General features: G+C 28.6%; 2 protein-coding genes across 2 annotated transcripts in view; both read left to right on the top strand.

The window, feature by feature from the left end:
- Window positions 1-12,715, top strand: part of LOC123292208 (G1/S-specific cyclin-D2) — a 42,159-nt gene extending 29,444 nt beyond the window's left edge. Inside the window, exons 4-5 of the mRNA XM_044872774.1 lie at window positions 10,792-10,943; window positions 11,861-12,715. Coding sequence (XP_044728709.1) covers window positions 10,792-10,943; window positions 11,861-12,142 — 434 coding nt within the window. The 3' untranslated portion in view covers window positions 12,143-12,715. The remainder of the gene's footprint in view (window positions 1-10,791; window positions 10,944-11,860) is intronic.
- A 3,637-nt stretch (window positions 12,716-16,352) lies between these two features.
- Window positions 16,353-18,900, top strand: LOC123293284 (exosome complex component RRP42-like). Its single transcript, XM_044874048.1, has 5 exons — window positions 16,353-16,504; window positions 16,561-16,757; window positions 16,851-17,016; window positions 17,640-17,819; window positions 18,601-18,900. Exons 1-5 carry the CDS (start codon window positions 16,448-16,450, stop codon window positions 18,862-18,864), a joined length of 864 nt encoding a protein of 287 aa, XP_044729983.1. The 5' UTR covers window positions 16,353-16,447; the 3' UTR covers window positions 18,865-18,900.
- The last annotated feature ends 206 nt before the right edge of the window (window positions 18,901-19,106 follow it).

Raw genomic sequence — 19,106 nt, 5'->3', positions numbered from 1 at the left:
TTCCAAACACGTTTTTATATTTTTTTTTCCTTACATTTCTTAATATTAACCGTGCTGTGTGCGGCTTTTGATTCATGTTTAGTAAATGGTCGGGAAAAAACATTCTTAACGGATTTTTTTATAAAAAAAAAAAAGTTATAATCAAATCTATCTACCTGCTGCTCCTTTAATAATACTCACACACTGATTTAGCCGGATTTTTTTCTTTCCGGCGCCCCCACCATTTAAATTCCGTATTTTTTTTTACAGGTAATTTGATTTACATATTTAAAAAGCGGTTAATATTTTAACCGCTTAACCCTTTTTTTGTATATAGATGGTTAACCTTAGTTATTTAGCACCTACAATTTATACGTTTAAAAAAGACGTTACTAAAAAGTACTTGTGAGATCATATCTTCACATTCTTTTTTCGATTTTGTAAATAAAGCTTATTATTTATTTTTTTTAAACATTTCATTATTTCCTTTCTATTACAATGTATGCAATTGTTTGCTGATGTAATATGCGATAATGCACTTTAATTCATGCATTAATGATGTAATCAGTTGCATGTTGGTACACACTCTCTTAAAGCTATTTGTTTTATTATTAAGTTAATTTTTGCTGTTTTTTTTTTTTCAAACGTTGAAAACGTGTCAAAAAATGCACCATCCTCGGATGTTATAAGTAGCCCCAACGGTAAAAATTTGAATTATAACGAACTTATGGCTTCATAAGTGAAATAATTTGGGAATATCTTAAGTGTCAAACTGTTAATGAACATGAATTCAAGCGAGACTTTCTTCATTTGTGTGTAGACGGTAAATCTGTTTTATCGCCTCTTCTTCGAATATACAACGAAAATCAGAATTCTTTATTTTATTGCTTGATTTTTTTTCTCGTCTACTTTTGTTTTTTTTTTCGTGTCCTGCAACTTCACTAATTCATTATACCCTGTTTGTTTATCCGTGAAGGCACAAATTAAGATAAAACTTTGGTGTCCATTTTCTCCAAAAATATAGAGAGTTGAAAATTTGCAGGTAGCTTCATTTAGTGGTCTTGTGAAACATTCTCGAAAACGAAAAATTATAGAAAATACTTTCGAAAGTATACAAAATTTTAAATCCAAATAAATGGCGGCCGAAAAGCCGCCATAATTGTGTTGGGTTTTTAAACTCTTCTAATTTATAAAAAAAATCATGCTAGTACTGATATTCAACACTTTCTATACTGAGTATTTCAACAATTAACTCATTCAATTGTTTGTTTTCACTTGTTTTTGATTAAAATTGAAAATGAAATTTAACTTATGTATATAGATTTGGGTCAATTTAAATGAAGACATTCAACTTCTTCTAAAAATTTAATTTTAACAATTTAAGTTTTACATAGATAAGTTTGTCGGAAACAACAAATTCGTAGAATCTTCGTTATCTTTGTAATCCCCAATAAAAATCAGGGGTGTTATTTGCCTTGATTTGATTTTTTTTGCGATATTGAATCCTTTAGAATTAATATGCTGTGATTGTTCTTTCCAGTATTATTAATAAAACAATACATCACCTTCTTGGATAAAAAGTTCCAAATAACATTATTAAAATTTCTTTAAGTTTCGATAAGAATTGACAAAATATCTTTATAATTGTTGAATCGTTACATCATTAATACTAGTGCAAGTAATTTCAACGCTTAAGATATTACACAATAACTCTCAGACGTAATAATATATTAAATATAACGCGCGGTTCTTATGTGTCAATGTATTGTATATACTTTTATGCCCTGTTCATGTACCGCCAAGAATCTTTCCTCTCAGACTTGTGGAATGTGTAAATATTTAATTACACACGTCGCCTCTTCTTAGTATTTGATGACTGTATATATTTATGTGAGACTATTGTTATATCCTTTCTATTGTTGAGACTTCTTGAAAAAAAAAACAACACACACACACACATAAGTATTCAGACATTTATTAATTGTTGTGTAAATAATATTTTACAAAGTGTCTTTCAAGTTAACTGTCGTTAAACTAACAAAACAAATTTAATATTTTTCGATTTCCCTAAGGAAGAAATCATTTACAATCTTGTATGACAAATTTTTTCGAGGAAAAATTTTCTAAGGTACTTTGTTGGTGGTCGCATTGAAACAGAACACACACATACACAATAAACTCTGTTTTGTTATTGTTATCGGCGTACCATACATCCGATAGTATAAAGGAATTCGTATCATCGCGTCAATTTACTTTAACTTATTACTTTTGCGCTAAGTTAAAATACCATTTCAGCATACCTTTTACGCATATTTGAATTCAATATGTAATACTTAACCATGTAAGATGTAACTTGTCTTTAAAGAAATGTATATGCATTTATACATACACACAAGAAACACATCAAAACCAAAAACCTTGCTTATTGGTTCTTTATATAACCAATCAGATTGTCAGATTCTTTTCTTATATATTTTTAAATCTATAATCTTGTATACATATCATTTCTCTTGCCTTTCTTTATCAATTTCCATGATTTACTCCTCTTAAAGCTTATCGTGCTGGCTAATAACGAAAAGTAGACTCGCGGTCTAAAAATGTACCTCTTAGGAACAAAACATACTAGAGAAATAATATTAAAATTTAATTTTGTTCAGTTTGTAATTTGTATATCATATCTGTAATAAAATTGCCTATAAATAAAAAGAAAGTAAATTACTGTTGATATTTATCACTTATGTATTATTTTTCTAGTTTTAATAAATTTTCAGTTAAAATAATCAACACTAAAACTGACATTTTCTTTCGAACAAGGCGATAGTTTTATATATGCCTTATAGAGAATGTATAAAAGTGAGTTGGATAATTAAGAAAATTAAGATTTTTTTAACCCGAGGATTGTTAATTTTAACAGGTAGCTTGCGTTTAACAATAATTCCTCTTAAATTCAAATATTTTATTGGTCCAAGATTGAATCTGTTTGTTTGAATCGAAGATTAATATTAATTATACTTTCCTTGTGATTAGAATGTTTCAATTTTTTTTTTCAAATAATTGTCATTTGGAAGAGTTCACTGACTGTGTTAAAAAGAATTTCACAGACGACAAATGAAATGTATTTTTTTATGATGATTGTCTTAAATAACTTTGCGTATATGATGAATAAGAATAGCAATTTATTATTCAGATAATTAATAAAATAATTAAATTGATTTTAATAAATACAAGAAATATCACTGTTTGTTTATATATCAAAATTATTGTATATTCTTTTGTCAATTTAATAAATTCTTTGAATTGTTTCGGAAATTTTAATAGGACAAGTAGTACTCCAAATGAAATCAAATTATATTTTCCGACTTATAGAGATGTAAAGCATTCGACAAATCATACAAATTTTATAAAATCTTTTAGAAGCAACCACGGACATTGTTTAAACTGATCATACACAATTTTTTATCATAACAACAAAATTCTTTTTGTGAAAGAAATATAAATTGATTAAATATCGATCGACCTTCGATCGACTACCAAATAGTCATAATAAAACAAAAAAAATTTGGATAGATGAAAACTTTCTAATAGTTTTACGATTTTTTATTAATCACTGTCAATTTCTAAATCTATTCACCACGTAAGGCTCCGGGTACAAAAAAATGAAATTGTAAGTAAATCGTAGAGCACCTAATTTATTTATTTAGTATACATTGTAATGTGTAAATAATTCCGAGGTATAGACAAGTATTTATTGTTTATTAGTATATACTTTATTATTATTATAACACCGAGTCAAACTCAACATTCCTTAGCACCGTCAATGCACTCTCATTTTTACCTAACGCACTGTTTATTTCAATTCTTCTCGACATCATTTGTGCGCAAATAATACATAACATTCTTATATGCATAATACATACCTTTTAATATGGTATACATTATTTAATTCACTCATATTATAATATTGTTAGTTAGATTATAATTTGACTGTCACATTTCCCATTTTTCATTCCTGTATATTCAATTTACATTCAAGTAGTTATTGAATATTATTATCAAATTATTCCATTTCTTAATTTTATGGTTCCTATACACTTCATAATTGCTCTAATTTATTGTAAACAAGTGAAATTTTTCGGGAACGGAACCTTAAACTTGCACTTGAAACATGTCTAAGAGCACTTTCCATTAAATTATCTTTTTCCTTAAAGCCTTTTCCTAACTGAACCGATTTTGAATATAATCGCCAATTTTTAGTTTTTCCGGGTACGGAACCCTAAGCTCCCACTTGAAATATAGCTAAGAAACACCTTTCAAACGAAACAAAAAAAATCAAAATTTTTTTTTATTTATTTCTGGGGCATCGAAACTTTCAAACTAGTGGACTCATTTTAAGCCATTTTTAATTTATTTAGATGTTAATATAGGAAAATCTAGTGAGCTATTGAACATAATCAAGCTCTTTAAATTGTTTTGATGATTGGTAAAAATGTGGAAGCGCCGGGAAGAATGGACATATATGAATTTCTATATTGATAAAATATTAAAATGATTTCCTTGCGCTTCCACCAGAAATAAAAAGATTTGCTATTTTATGTATATTTTACAAATTTTACTTGTTTTGATTTAAGTAAAAGTATTAGCAGAATAATAATAGAATGTTATTTTACCATCTAACATTGAACATTATACATGTATTATGAATAGAGCCCCATGTCTGTCTGTTGATCGAAGAAATCGATCGATTGAGATCGTCTGTTTCACTTCTTATTCATAATAATAATATTTCAATATGAATGGAATATAATAGGTTAGCGAATCAACAACATATTTTTATGTTGAGAAAACACTTGAAATAACATTTTATAACGTCTTCTACATGGAGTTGGTTATCCTCTGGTGTGTATATAGTTAGTTATCAATGAATATTATACATTCTTTTTAAATAACACGATCCTATGTGTGTATATAATTACTAATGAGTCAGTCATTACAGGTATATTAGCGAAAAATAATCAAACCAATGAATATTCGATTTTGTATACTTTGCTGCTTTCAAACATCTTTACCATATTTTGGAGACGATATATTGAAATACGACGTTGCCTATATTAAGTAAAAACTGAATATTTGCTCGCACCCAATGATTTCATATGTTTTTCATTTTCCTTTTACAAAATAGGGAATATTCATGAAATTACAATTTGGTTCAAATATTTTTCTTCCGCAACTTCAATGACTGGACAAAATGACTGTTGTATCAAATTTCTGGACAAAAGTCAGAAAACTCAACTCTTTTGTTTTGCATTGAGCGTTATTTTTTTGATAACCAGTCCATCACAAACAAGTCACTGGAGTTACCTCAACCTCACCCCCGCCTGTTTTGTAGGCCGCAATCTACCTGCTCTTACGGATGCATGTTATTAAAGTTATCGCTCTCGATTTACCATGTCATTCAATTTACGTTTACTGTGCTTGTTAGTACAACGAAGGTTTGTGCTTTATTTATTAGTATTTAATGTTAAACAAGGCAAAGTTTAAGTATTCTTTAATGTGTTTATGGAAAAATATCTGGCGCGAGCTTGCGCCTTATCTTTTAAGACAAAAATAGCGATAGAGATTGAGATAGCTTAAGGCGAAAGTCAAAAAACGAAGCAAGCAGTTTTCCAGTGAAACTTTGTAACTCATAATTCCAAAATTACGTTACGTGAAAACAAATGCAAGCATAGACAAAAAGTGGCTCAGAAGCAGGAAAAATTAAAAAAATTGAAGTAATTTCAGTTTGATATGGTTAAGACGAATATAACTAATAAAATTTTTTTTTATTATTGCCAAATAAATGATACTTTTGCATCTAAATAGTCTTTTGAATCAATTTTGACCATAAAAATCCCTACATTATATTTTGTCCAGAAATTTGATATAAATACTCCACTGTCCGTACGTACCAATACTTGATAAAAATATGTTTCCATTAGATCGAAAAATTTGACAGGTTATATGTTTTGTATGAAATCTGATTAGCTCTGATACTTAAGTCATAGTGTTAATTTATGAAACCACTTGTTATTATTAAAGATTTATTTATAGATACCATAATGTGCACCAGACATATGAAGTTTTGAGTGAATGGTTATAAATAGCTTAATAATTTTTTTGTTGAACCAAGTTGGTCTTTCGACCAAGTTATATATATGAATGGTGTTCGTATTTAGAGTAAGTATTAAATATTTGAATGTGTCTTATCATCTGCTGGTAATTAATGTATAATCGTTATGACATATGATATCACACTTCCTTTCTGAATAAATAAATATTTTAATCATCTGTTTCAAAATTCATAATCTGCATATAAACTTTATATTAATATCATTTCTTAATTTAAATTTCTTAGAAATATTTATTTCATTCATAAAAATTTTTTTAAATTTAATAATTATTGTGTTGTAAATTTGAACTTTTTTTAAATAAAAACAGAAAGAATTTTTAAAGTTATTCGGATCACTAAACGTTAGATATAGAGTGATAAGAAAGGCGGTACAATTTTGGGACGAGAATTTAAGTTTTGAGTTAGTTTCAAATAGTCAGTTTCTAAAGATTCCTACAAATTCATGGACATTGCTGAAATTTCTTTTTCGTGTGTTCCATACTTAGACCATTAAATAAGTATACTCACTGTCAAAAAAAGTGCCACAGTTAAAACATTCTAAGCGTACTCATCATATGTTATGTTATAATAGTAAACCTTAGAATGTTTTAAAACGAGCATTTTTTGTGACATTGAGTGTACATGGACTGAGCGTCAAAGTGTGCAAATATCTGAGGTAATTGCTTGGGTCAAAACCGTCAGGGCGGCGGTGTGGAGATGTCAAAACAAGATGTTGTTGTCATACTTGGCATTGCAGATTCGTAAGAAAAACATAAAGTGATATGTGATAAGTATTTTTTAAGTCAAAAAGCGAAAAAATTAGTGAAATCACGATGTTTTATGTAAAACATTTTTTGGTATAAAAATTTGACATTCAGTGTATTTTTTTTGATAAATGTCCATTCAATGTATATTTTCTTGATAAATGGCCTTATATTCAATGTATATTACCTCAGATCTTGGCAATTACCTCAGATGTTCGCACATCTCTCATTGTACGGAAAGATAAGGCGATGCTCAATCTATGTACTTAATGGTCTAAGGTTCCATACAATTTTGGTGGAGGGACTGGGAAGTATCAAGATTCACTTATTAAAGTTATACCAATAAATACATGCGTGCGGGTAGTTTTAAGAGGTGTAATTGAAATAAGAAAATATTTTAAATACAAACGAAAAAGTTTTAAAAAAAAGGAAACGACTTTCGTTTGAAACAAAAAAAAGAAAATGTATTCCTTCAATTTTGAGTGTGTAAATTTTCTCCATTGATTTCAAAAATGTATAAATAAAAAAGAAGATGCATTAATTAACGTTTTATTAATTATAAACTGTTAAAAAAGGTGGAATTTTATTTTTACTATGGTATTCATCAAATAATTTTAAATTATTTCTCGAACATTATAGATTTTGTTAGGCATTATTTAAAACGAAACCAATTACCACAGTACAAATATTTTAAAATCGATAACAGAGAAATTAAATTATAAAAAGTAGGACACTTACGAAAAGTTCGATGGCATTTTGTACTAAATTTTTGTGTAAAAAATTCATTGTTTAATAAAATTCATTGATATACAGTGGTGTAAAATTGATTATAAGATTATAGCTTACTTTAAAATTTCTTATCAAAATAATTATTAATAAATAAAATCCAAAATTTTAATTTAAGTATTGAAATCTATAAAATCGTTATACGGAAATCTGCGTATTTTTTTTTTTGAAATAAAGTGTGCGGGATATACTTCCCCCACCCTCAGTGAAGTGTCCTTTATATTTTGGTTTGATGGTTACGATTTAAGGAGAATAATCTTATAAAAGGAGGAGCTCGGATTGAGTTACGTTCTTTAAGAGTTTAATACAAACAATATCAAAAGCGTCAAGTCTATTTTGACTTTTGGTCAGATTTCAATTTTCCAAAAATATTTATATTTCAAATAATACTTCAAGTTCATTAATGCAATTTTAATGAAAAATTTTTATTGAATTTACTTTAAGTGGAATTTAAGAACAAGAATTAAGCAGAATCTCGAAACTTGATTATACGTAGCTTGAAAAGTACAAATATGTAGATGTTATTGTTCTAAGTATATTTCCCTACGAAAATTGATTCAAAGCAGAGTCCTTAATAAATTGATTACAATTTTTATCCGATTTATAATAAATTCCATTCAGTGAATTCTTTTTAAATTTCTATAATTGACATTAAAAAATATTATATTTGACTAAAAATGTATATTAAATAATTATAAAAATATCAATGTGATGTCATTGAAAACATTCGCCGATTTACATATATAGCGGGGGACATAGTACACCGTACCGCGACGTACCGACCGACGTACCATACATTGACAAAAATATTCGCTTAATAAATAATTAGTTCATCGACCTTGCCATTTATTAGAGTTATTGGATAGTGCGAAACATTAGTCAAATTTTTTTTAATATACTATCAGTACGCAGATTTACTGTAGATAACAAATTTTTTTTCCGTAGTAAGAGTTTAGTCATACGATTTTCTCCGTTCATTGGCTTCAATTCTCTTCTCTATTGTAAAAGAGATCTCTTTTAATTAGAAGTAATAAATTCAATAAAAAAACCTGAAGTAAAGGAGAGAGATAGGAATATTTGATTGTATAGAAATGGTGACACTATTGATAGTACCTATGATTTGAAATATTGTTAAATTATTTTAAGCATGTGAACAGGCTTGGATTTACAATGTGGGCCACATGAGTTATGGCCGTGCATGTGAATTTGATATTAGACATTACGAAAAATGTTCAAGATGTTGGCAAACTTTATCCTTTTGAATTTTACAAACACATTCGCAACCAAACGTATAATATTTAAATCCTGATTCGTACGCTTTTTGAATTAATGACGAATTCTTAAACATATAGCATTCTTCAGTTCAAATTGTATATATATTTTATTGTATCAGAACTAGCTAAAGAAACTTAGGGGTGCTTGAAATTTTTTGCCATTGCCCAAAGGTGGTGCTTTTTGTAAATCCGGCCTTGCAAGTAAAATTTAGCAATTTATATATATTTTGCACGTATTTGCTTTCTCTTATATCCACAACTTTCATATTTTCGTTATTGTGAGTTTATTTACAAAATATAGGTCAAATATTGATCTTTTTAAACAAAAAAATAAAGATCCTTGGCCATTCTTAACATAAAATATATTTTTACATATATAATGAAAGATCATATCCGGACTTCAAACAATATCAAACATTATCACTTTGCGTGTTTCAATAGTATGTGGGAGACAGTGCACGTCACGTCACACAATGATGTCTATTGATAGTTATTGTCGCTCACTTCAGCCGCCTCATAATCGCATTCATATTTTTAATAGCTTATAAATAGTCGCAGAAACGATGTAAGGGAGTTCGAAAAATTTGAACAGTAAGTCAGATTTGAATGCGGTTTTCGGCATTCGATTCTTTAGAGGAAATTTTGTGAACTAAATTGATTTATAAGAAGTTAAAAATATGCAATTTGGATAAATAATATGCATTTTAAATTAACCGTAAATATAATAAATTCACAATTCGGTTAATAGAGATTCCAAACTTATGACTCGAGTCGAATTTTGAGGTAGCTGAACACGAATATCGCGTCAGAATTGGTCTCCGAGGTACCTGGTGCCCAGGATAAACGGCATCCCTGTCGTCTCCTGGAGTTTCGGAAAATTCGTTGTATAATCGGTCCAAATACTTGGGAGTTTTCCCGATTCTGTCGTGATATTCGTGTTCAGCGAGCCCAAAAATCTTCGGAAAACGAGATAGGAATCATTTTCATCACTATTAACCGAATTGCAATTATTAAATGCATATGATTTATCCAAATTGCATATTTTTAATTTCTTTTAAATCAATCAATTTAGGTCACAAAATTTCCTGACGCTTTAACAAATCGAATGCCGAAAACCGCATTAAAATCCGACTTACTTTTCAAATTTTTAGAGCTTTGATCCTTTTTAGTGCTCTGTTTTTGCGACTAAAAATCAAAAATATTTATTTATTCATTCAGAAAAAGTAAAAAGGGCATAGGAAAAAATTTCTTATTATAAAAATACACAAAAAAAAATAAATTCACATAAAAATTACAAAACAATAACAATATACTCTTTTCTCCCTCCTTCCATAACGATATGAAGAAAAGGACATCGCCATGAGATTACCAATGGTATATGTTTTTCTTGTTCTTCGTCTATGTATTTATGTATGTGTGCCCCCGTCTCTCGATTTTTTTTTTATTTCAATATAAATTTTAGTTGTAAAACAACTTAAATATTTCTCACGGACCAAGTTTAGCTAAAGCATGTTTATAGCGCAAAAACCGCATTCACGTCATTATATCAAGGTTACATACTCTCTGTTGTGTTTGGTGTGTTCACTCTCTGAGGCTGAGTGTAGAGTGTCTACTTGACCATATTCTTCTCAATGCTTTGTATGGAAACCAGCAAAACTCCTCATTACTTCGAGAGATGTATATTATTTATATTCGTTTGAAAAATTTATTTCTTTCTTTTTTTTTTTTGGTTTTGGAATCCTTTTGTAAAATTAATAAATAATATTAATCTAATTTGATTAACTCTTTTTTGTTTAATTTATGGTATTAAATATTAATTGAATTTTTTTTTATTTTGTTACAGAATTTGTATTTTCTTTATATACGCCCAGCATGATAGCGGCGGCCTCATTAGCAGCAGCACTTCATGGCCTTGGTTGGACTAGTAGAGGTCGTGGAGGATTATCTCTGCAAAGTCTTTTGATGGAGTTACATCATATAACTGCCACAGACGAGGTACGTATTTTATATGCAGTTATGAATCTAGCTCTTAATACAGAGAATAAAAACATTTCACTTCGGAAAAATTAAAAGATGGTGGCTTCTAACAAAATCCCAAAAGTCCCCATCGATCCGAATTGCGCTACAAAAGTTATCAGGGATCAAAGGTCACAAAGTACGACTTTTCGTTAGCGGCCACTGTTATCGAAAAAACAGTGGTTATCAAAGTATATTTGGAAATTTCTTACAAATAACATACAACTACTTTTTTCCTTGAAACTATCGGAACGAGACTTAAGAAAATAAATGAAATATAGAAGTAAATAAAATAAGTATCACAAAAAAGTTGGATGAAGCTCAAAAATTTTTCCATTTTGCTCCATCTCCATTTTCGCTTTTCAACGAGAATAGAATGCGTAAAAATAAAAATTGCAGATACCGTTTAGGAGTGCATACTGTACGTATAACTTTTTGAATCGAATTTTCTTAAAAACCGTTAGTCCTACGAAAAAAATGTAATTTGATATTTTTTGTAGGAAATTTCCTAATATACAACCGGGTAACTTTTGTAGAGGCATACGAATCGATGGGGACTTTGGATTTTATTAAGATCCACAAATAGAAGGTTCATGCAAAAGCTTTTCGGAAATTATTCCTAATTTCGATCTTTATATATTGTTTATTCCCTGGATTAATCTTCCCTAAATCAAATTATATTCAATTTAATGTCGCCAATCACTGAAAAACCTTTGTATTCATTCCTTGATTTTCTTGAAATAATGATAAATATTCTATTTTATTAATCTTGTTGTTGTTGCTTTAGTAATATTGCTCCTAAAAATTCCCTGCTTCAGATTTTCTTGCACCAACTCAACTCGTTTTGAACGCAAAGTAATTTCATTATTTAATATTCTATCTTTTCATTGTTTCAGGATTATTTACAAAGTTGTTTAATGCAAATTGAAGATATGGTAACGTCAACAATAAATGCCCGATCTGGTTCGGGGTTATCACATAGCACAACAAATTCACAAACGGCAAACCCAAACTATCCAGCGGCCGGGGGAGTACATCAACAATGGTCCGAGGGTATCACAATGACAGCCGGACAATCTGGCAATGAGTCAACGTGTCCCTCGGCCGCCGCCCAAGATAAACTACTAGAACACGAAAAAGCCGGAACACCGACCGATGTCCGTGATGTACATTTTTAAAGAAATAATTCAGTATGCGTGAGAAGAGCAAATCCAATTTGCGATGAAAAAAATCATTAGTGCCTTATTACACATAGTCAATATATAAATATAATAAACTTAATAATTTAAAAACCCTGTCTTTATATACTTAAAAATATGTAAAATGTATATTTACCTGTATAGGGTGTGTCAGAATGAATGTATTTGGAAAATCTAGTGATATGTAGCTTAGAATTGTATTCTCTATATCACTGTACTTTCCAAATACGCGGCCATTTTGAGACACTTTATAACACATGAAGAAAATTAGTGGAGAGTGCCAGTAATGCACATGCGTGATGTAGCAGCAACAAAAACGTGAGACGGGGAATTTGAAATATGGGGAGAAAAAAAAACAGTAGGTCCATTAAAAATTGATTCATTGAACCAAAAAATTGTAATTATTTTTTTGGGGGAAGGATCTGTATTTCGTGGCGGGGGAAGGCAATAAAATACGCTTCATTATTGTGAAAACTATTAAATTAAATATTAATTATTTAGATTAGCACTAACAATTGGATGAAAATGATATGAAAATAAAAGAAAAACATACAAAATGAGAAAATACAATTTGAAAAATCAAATTTTATTAATACGTATAATTAATTGATTTAGAATTTAAAAAAGAAAAACAAAAAAACTATATTTGCTACCTAAAAAAAAATTATGTTTATATTTAAAAATTAAAAACACACGATTTTTGTAGTCAAAATGTAAATAAAATGTGTGTCAACTTTGTAAATTTTTTTTATATTATAGATTTATATTTCTTAGAACTATTACAACTTTCGGTTCCTAAAAAAATCGACTAACGAAATTTGTCTCGAAAAATTATATATAGGTATTTGAAAAATCAAAAAAATTTGGAGATTGGCACTTGAATTCTGTGTTTATTGAGTTTGGTTTATTGTGAATAATATCGTATTTAAATAAATAGCACTTTATATCCGTTAGTAATTTTAAAGTTCTTCGTAAAAGAAAATACTTAAGTCACGAATATTCAGCACTTTTAAGTATGTTTGGTCTTTTCCTGGGAGAAACACGGTTAATTAATTAATAACTAGATGATAACTGCTTGCATAGCCCCTCCCTCTTCATACATTCATAAATTTTTGAAAACTTAATTTTTTAGTTAACTTTAACATGAACCGTTTTATTAAATTAAAAATTTAGTTTACTAATGATTTTCGGCCCCTAAGAAAAGCATTCCACCACATCATTGACTGATGTAAAAGATTAAGTACATAAAAAAATTACGAATTTTACCTCCGTTTTATGGGATAATCTAACAGGCCACTCTAAATTTTTTTTATATTCTTTATTCTTACAATTTTTTCAATTTTCAAATTTGTGCAATAGATGATTGAAGATTACTCAGAATTACCAAAAATACAATAATATCAAAATGAAATTCTAACTGAGGATTAAGCCGTGTTATTTTGATTAAATACAAGCGTAAACTACTATAATTGACGGTACAGTAGTATAAGTATTATTGAGTAATATACACAGAATCGACTAATTATTCACTTTAAAAAATCTCGATGAAAGTTCACGAATTCTTGACACCGAGCTTTGAAGTCGTGTTATTTTGATGGACTGTATATATATATTTTGATCATACACAGTAAAATTAAACGGATGTAAATAAATATTGAAAAGCCTTTTTTGTTTATGGAAGGTACGATGATATCGCGTACTTGTGAGATGTATTACAGTTTTGCTTAAAAAAGAACGACTTCATATTAAAAGAAGAAAAACTTTTTTTTTTATATATAATTAAACGTTTTTATCGACAAATAAGTCTTCCTATAACTTTTATTATAATATTAATTATTAAAAGGACACATACACTATTAAAAATAGTCATTTATTAATTGTATATTAGTAATTAAATATTAAAAAGAAAAAATTATGGAAAATTTAAAAAAAAAAAATTAGAATTTTATTACCTATTTTTGTTTATTTAGCACGAAAAAATTTAAAAAAATAAAATTGGTTTGTGATTTTAGAAGAAAATTGATAAATTGATGTGATGTAAAAAAATTTAAAAAAAACAAAAAAAAAAAAAACTTATAAAAAATTTTGAAAATATATTTTACTAGTTTTTACTACTGTCATTTGTACCTATGTATACATGAAAATTTTTTTGTGTGTACACAATTAAAACATAGAGCTTAAGTCTACTTAAAAGAAAGTGGCTTTAATTATTACGTTCAATTGTAAAAAAATAATACAATAAACAGTTCGTTTGGTTAATTGATTTGATGTTCCAGTGTTTAATTTTTTTTGAAAAATTATTTCTTGTATAAAATTGGACCTAATAGTTGTGCCACAGTAACGACGATTGATGACGTTTCAAAAGAAAAATCTGGTCACTTTATACATGTACATTCGAATGTTTTTTTAGTCCTTATTTTTTAAATTGTAAGAATAATATTGTAAACTTCCAATAATATTTGTATACACTATTTTCCTAACGATGCAATGTTATTTTTTTTCCAAATATTTTCCAACAACCACCAAAACACTGCCAGGATAGTAAATAGTTTTTTTTTTTTCAATCATGAAGATTATAAGAAAATAATGAAAGAAACATCTAGCACAACATTTTGGTGAAGTTTAATAAATTAATCATTTCTGCGAAATTAAATTACTTTTTCGATATAATCTTCATGAGACCGACCACATACTCTTAATTTTTGATTGTCAGTATTTTGTACTGCTTTTTATAAGTACAAAACCTCTACCAATATAAATGCAATAGTTTTAAAAAAAAATAAGACATATACCTCAAACAACAACAAAAAATATTCTGTACAAAGACAACGCTAATTTTAAAAAAAATTTAAGAAACTTGAAAAAAATAATAATTCTTTACGATTTATTAACAAAAAAAAGAAAAAAAACAAAACAAAATTACGAAATGCAATAAAAAACTCAAATGTAAAAAAATATTTTACAATCCTTATATAATTTGTATTATAGAAATTAAATTACACGCAATTACGTGTAATATAAATATTGTAAAAAATAGATAGCTTAAAAAATTTAAATAAAGTATATTTTTAATGAGATTTAATTTTATTTTTTTAACTCTAAAATACCATGAATCTACCTACCTCATCTTTTCAATAAATTGTAAATTAAAAATATTTTGGGCGGTAAGCTCGAAGAGCAGATAATCGAAGTCGGACCAGTTGTTAATTAATAGCTACGGCACTGGAGTGACAGTGAATTTTATTCTATCGATAAGGTATAGAGATATTCAAAGGCTTTTATCGTTGTTTTTTTAATGCTAAGTTATCAAAAAATGTTGAAGTTATCTAGTTACGCAAATGGTATTTAGTATTTACTGAGATAATTTAAAGGCTCGCAAACCTATCATTTCAATCCTATTCGGATCACTTAAATTCGAAGGAATTTAAGGGGATGATCTAACGGACTCCTTGCGATTCCTATGTACTTAATTTAGAAACAAAGTAATATTACGGTCGGTATTGAAAAGCCATAGATTACGTAGCGAAAAATATTGTGCTCGTTGTTTAAATATAATATGCAGAAATTTTTTATCTCCAAAAGCCTGGCAAGAAAATCTTGCAGTATCAAACTAAGATGGCACTACTTATGTCCACGCCAGTTTGAATTTGAAATTTTGCATGAGGAAGCGCATAGACTGAAAATAAATTTAGAAAAAAGTATAGAGATACTAACATAGAGGAGAATAAGTTAATTCTTGGCCTGCAGAGAGACAAAACTGATAGGCATTTTTAGGATAATATGTTTTAGATAACATACTGGTATTATCTCTATCTCTGTCTTATTCAAGAGCTACACGCGTCTATCTGATTTGGTCTCTCTCTGCTGCGATCAACCATTTGGGTGGTGATTTTGTAACTCTATCGTATTATCTCTATGGAAAGAAGTTTCTTCCTATGTATTTTCTTCCTAAGTAAACCGCGGGGAATGGGGGAGGATATAATATTTTTTATTGGGTTTATGAAGGTAAGAGCTAAGATAACGGTGTCATATTTAGCAAAATATTATAATAAATAATTGAAGTTGTTTTTCAATAATAACTACAATTACATTGTGAACATACGATAATGGCACACTGTGGTTGGTCTACAATTTACTATAGTCTGTGAGTTCGGTGTTGTTCTGTGGTGTTTGTGATTGTGTAGCAAACTTCTATTGACACATTTGTAGGTTATGTGTTTATTTTGAAATAAACACATTTTTCATATGACAACCAAAGCTATGTTTTTCAGATTTCATTAAAAAATGGCATTAAATTCTTTATGTGAAGCTGAGAAAATTTATGCTCTTCATGGTGTTCAAGTATATTAATGAAATTGTTTTTATATTTGGAATTTTCTTAATAATAATGATTTTAGGATGATTTTCGAGTGGACGGGAGACAACGAGACGATTATCGTCCCATGGAACTAGAAACAGAATTCTTACCTCAAGCTATGGGATCAGCTCGTTTACGATTAGCTAATACCGATGTAATTGTTGGTATAATTGCTGAAGTTGAAAAGCCCCAAATCGATCGTCCAAACGAAGGAAAAATTGAATTTTTTGTTGATTGGTAATAAAATCATTGGCTTAATTTGTTTTTGTTTGTTTTGTTTTGTTTTGTTTTTTTTTTTAGACTATTTATTAATTTTAAGTTGTTTTCTAGTTCTGCAAATGCCACACCAGCCTTTGAGGGTCGAGGGGGAGAACAATTAGCTACAGAAATTTCAAATTGTTTAAAAGTTGCATTTAGCTCATCACAAGCATTTAACTTAACATCATTGTGTGTAGTTCCCAAGCATGTTTGCTGGAAATTAAATATTGATATTTTGGTGAGTTTTTAAGTAAATTTAATGACTGAAATTGCAATAGATACCTTCTTCCATCAGATACAAATACAGTGGGCTCAAAATAAGACGATTCAGTTAAAGTTACGTTTCTATGAAGTTGCTCCGCTTGAACACTAAAGTTATTTTGGAAAAGTTCATGTTTACCGTGTTTTATTGGCCAAAGAATTATATTTGCAAAATTTTTATTAATATCATTTCAAAGATGTATAACGTGGATGGTTTTAGCAATTAAACCTCTTTACAAATTTTAAAATGAAAAGCGAAGGATTTCACGTATAAAATTTAGGTTGGGTCAATTTTTTCTACAAACCCGTGCCTACTCTTGGTAAAATTTGATTGCCGTTATGATTTTTCATACTGGATACAGATTCAACAAAAAGCTAGACACTTATTAAATGTTTTCGATTTAGAGATCTTGAGAATATACGATGCAACTATAATTTTTCACAGTTCAATTTTGATATCAATGATAAAAACTACAAATATGAAAGTCCATTATTTTTTAACAAATTAATCGAAAAATTTGTTTTTCAGACTAAAAAAACACATTTAAAATTTATATTTTTCAGGTTAATAAAACTTTTTGAATCATATGTATTTTTCAGATCTTAGAATGCGGAGGTAATTTATTCGATGCGGTATCGTTAGCAGTCAAAGCAGCTTTATTTAACACTAAGCTTCCATCAATTGTAAAATCTGAAGTGGATGGTCCTGAAATATATATTGAGATATCAGATAATCCGTACGAGTATCGTTCATTTGATATTAAAGATATCCCAATTATGGTAAGAGTTTATTATTTAAATGGCAATAATTTTTATCTAAAAAAATACAAAAATTTGGTTCATTTGACGGTTCGTTTATACGAACAGTAATTTCCCGAATCGATTTTTTAAATGTGTAATTTATTGGAAAATATTTGCCCTATAGTCAAATTAACTAGATTTTCGCGACTTTTAGATCTGAATTACTCTGGGGAATACAAAGACGGGTACATTTACAAACGTCACTACGATTTTCCATCTATGTCTTCCATTATAACATTTTTTTTGTTGTTGTTGTTAAATGATCAATATTTGCTTAAAGCTTCGTGAGTGACTTCCCTTTAGCGAGTCTACCAAACTTTCTTTACGCTTTTTTCGAAAGTGCTGCATTTTAAAATGAGCATGTCGAGAAAACATGATAAAAATTCGAAAAATATTTTGTTTTACAAAAATATTGCACCGATGAGCTTGTCTATCATAACGTATTAAAGCTTTTTTTCAATACATGCATAGGTAACTTTTGCTGAATTGTTTAATAATTATTAATGTTATCAAGTCGAAGTGTCCGGCAAATTCCTTGCAGCGTTATTTCAGATCGATAGTTTAAATATGACTTTATCACGATGTTTCGCTCAAGTTTATTTTAAAACGAAGCACTAGAAAAAAGTCGTAGAGAAAGTTTGGTAGGCTCACCAAAAAGAAGTCACTAACGAAGCTTCAAGTATGTATTGATAATTTAACAAAAAGGTTGTTGTCCCGGGGGACTATGATATTTGATTTTCAATATTTTATTTTTTTAAAGGTAACTTTATGTAAAATTGGTGAACATTGTGTAGTGGATCCTTCCAGTGATGAAGAACAGTGTTGTTCCTGTTCGATTGTGCTAGCTATATCGGGTGAACGTATTTGTTCTGTTATTAAACAAGGTGCGGGTAGTTTTCATCCGATAACATTGATTGAAAGCTTAGAGTTTGGAAAAACTATTGCAAGTACCTTAGATCAAGCCTTATTGGATGCGTTAGAACGTGAAAGTAAAGTAGATAATCGTCAAGCTGTTAGATTTTAATATATTTTAATAAAAATTTATAAATTTTTAATTGTTTTTCTGATTTTTATTTTTGCAAATTTCTAAAAAGTCTCCCCAAATGTCAAATATAAGTTGGGGATACATTTATAACAAAAGTCTCCTATTTCAGTTTAATTTGAATTTGTATGGATGATGAAAAGAATGTTTTGGACTATATGTACCAATACAATATATAGTGCACGAAGTGTTGTTTAAAATTCTGTTAATACAGTTATCTCTCT

The sequence above is a fragment of the Chrysoperla carnea genome, chromosome 2 (genome assembly GCF_905475395.1).
Source record: "Chrysoperla carnea chromosome 2, inChrCarn1.1, whole genome shotgun sequence".
NCBI lineage: Eukaryota > Metazoa > Arthropoda > Insecta > Neuroptera > Chrysopidae > Chrysoperla > Chrysoperla carnea.
This window is presented reverse-complemented; position numbering and strand designations above follow the sequence as displayed.

Coding starts and splice junctions, on each gene's coding strand:
- LOC123293284 (XM_044874048.1), top strand. CDS start 16,448: ATGGCATTAAATTCTTTATGTGAAGCTGAGAAAATTTATGCTCTTCAT. Junction 16,758..16,850: donor ATTGAATTTTTTGTTGATTG/GTAATAAAATCA, acceptor GTTGTTTTCTAG/TTCTGCAAATGCCACACCAG. Junction 17,017..17,639: donor AATTAAATATTGATATTTTG/GTGAGTTTTTAA, acceptor TGTATTTTTCAG/ATCTTAGAATGCGGAGGTAA.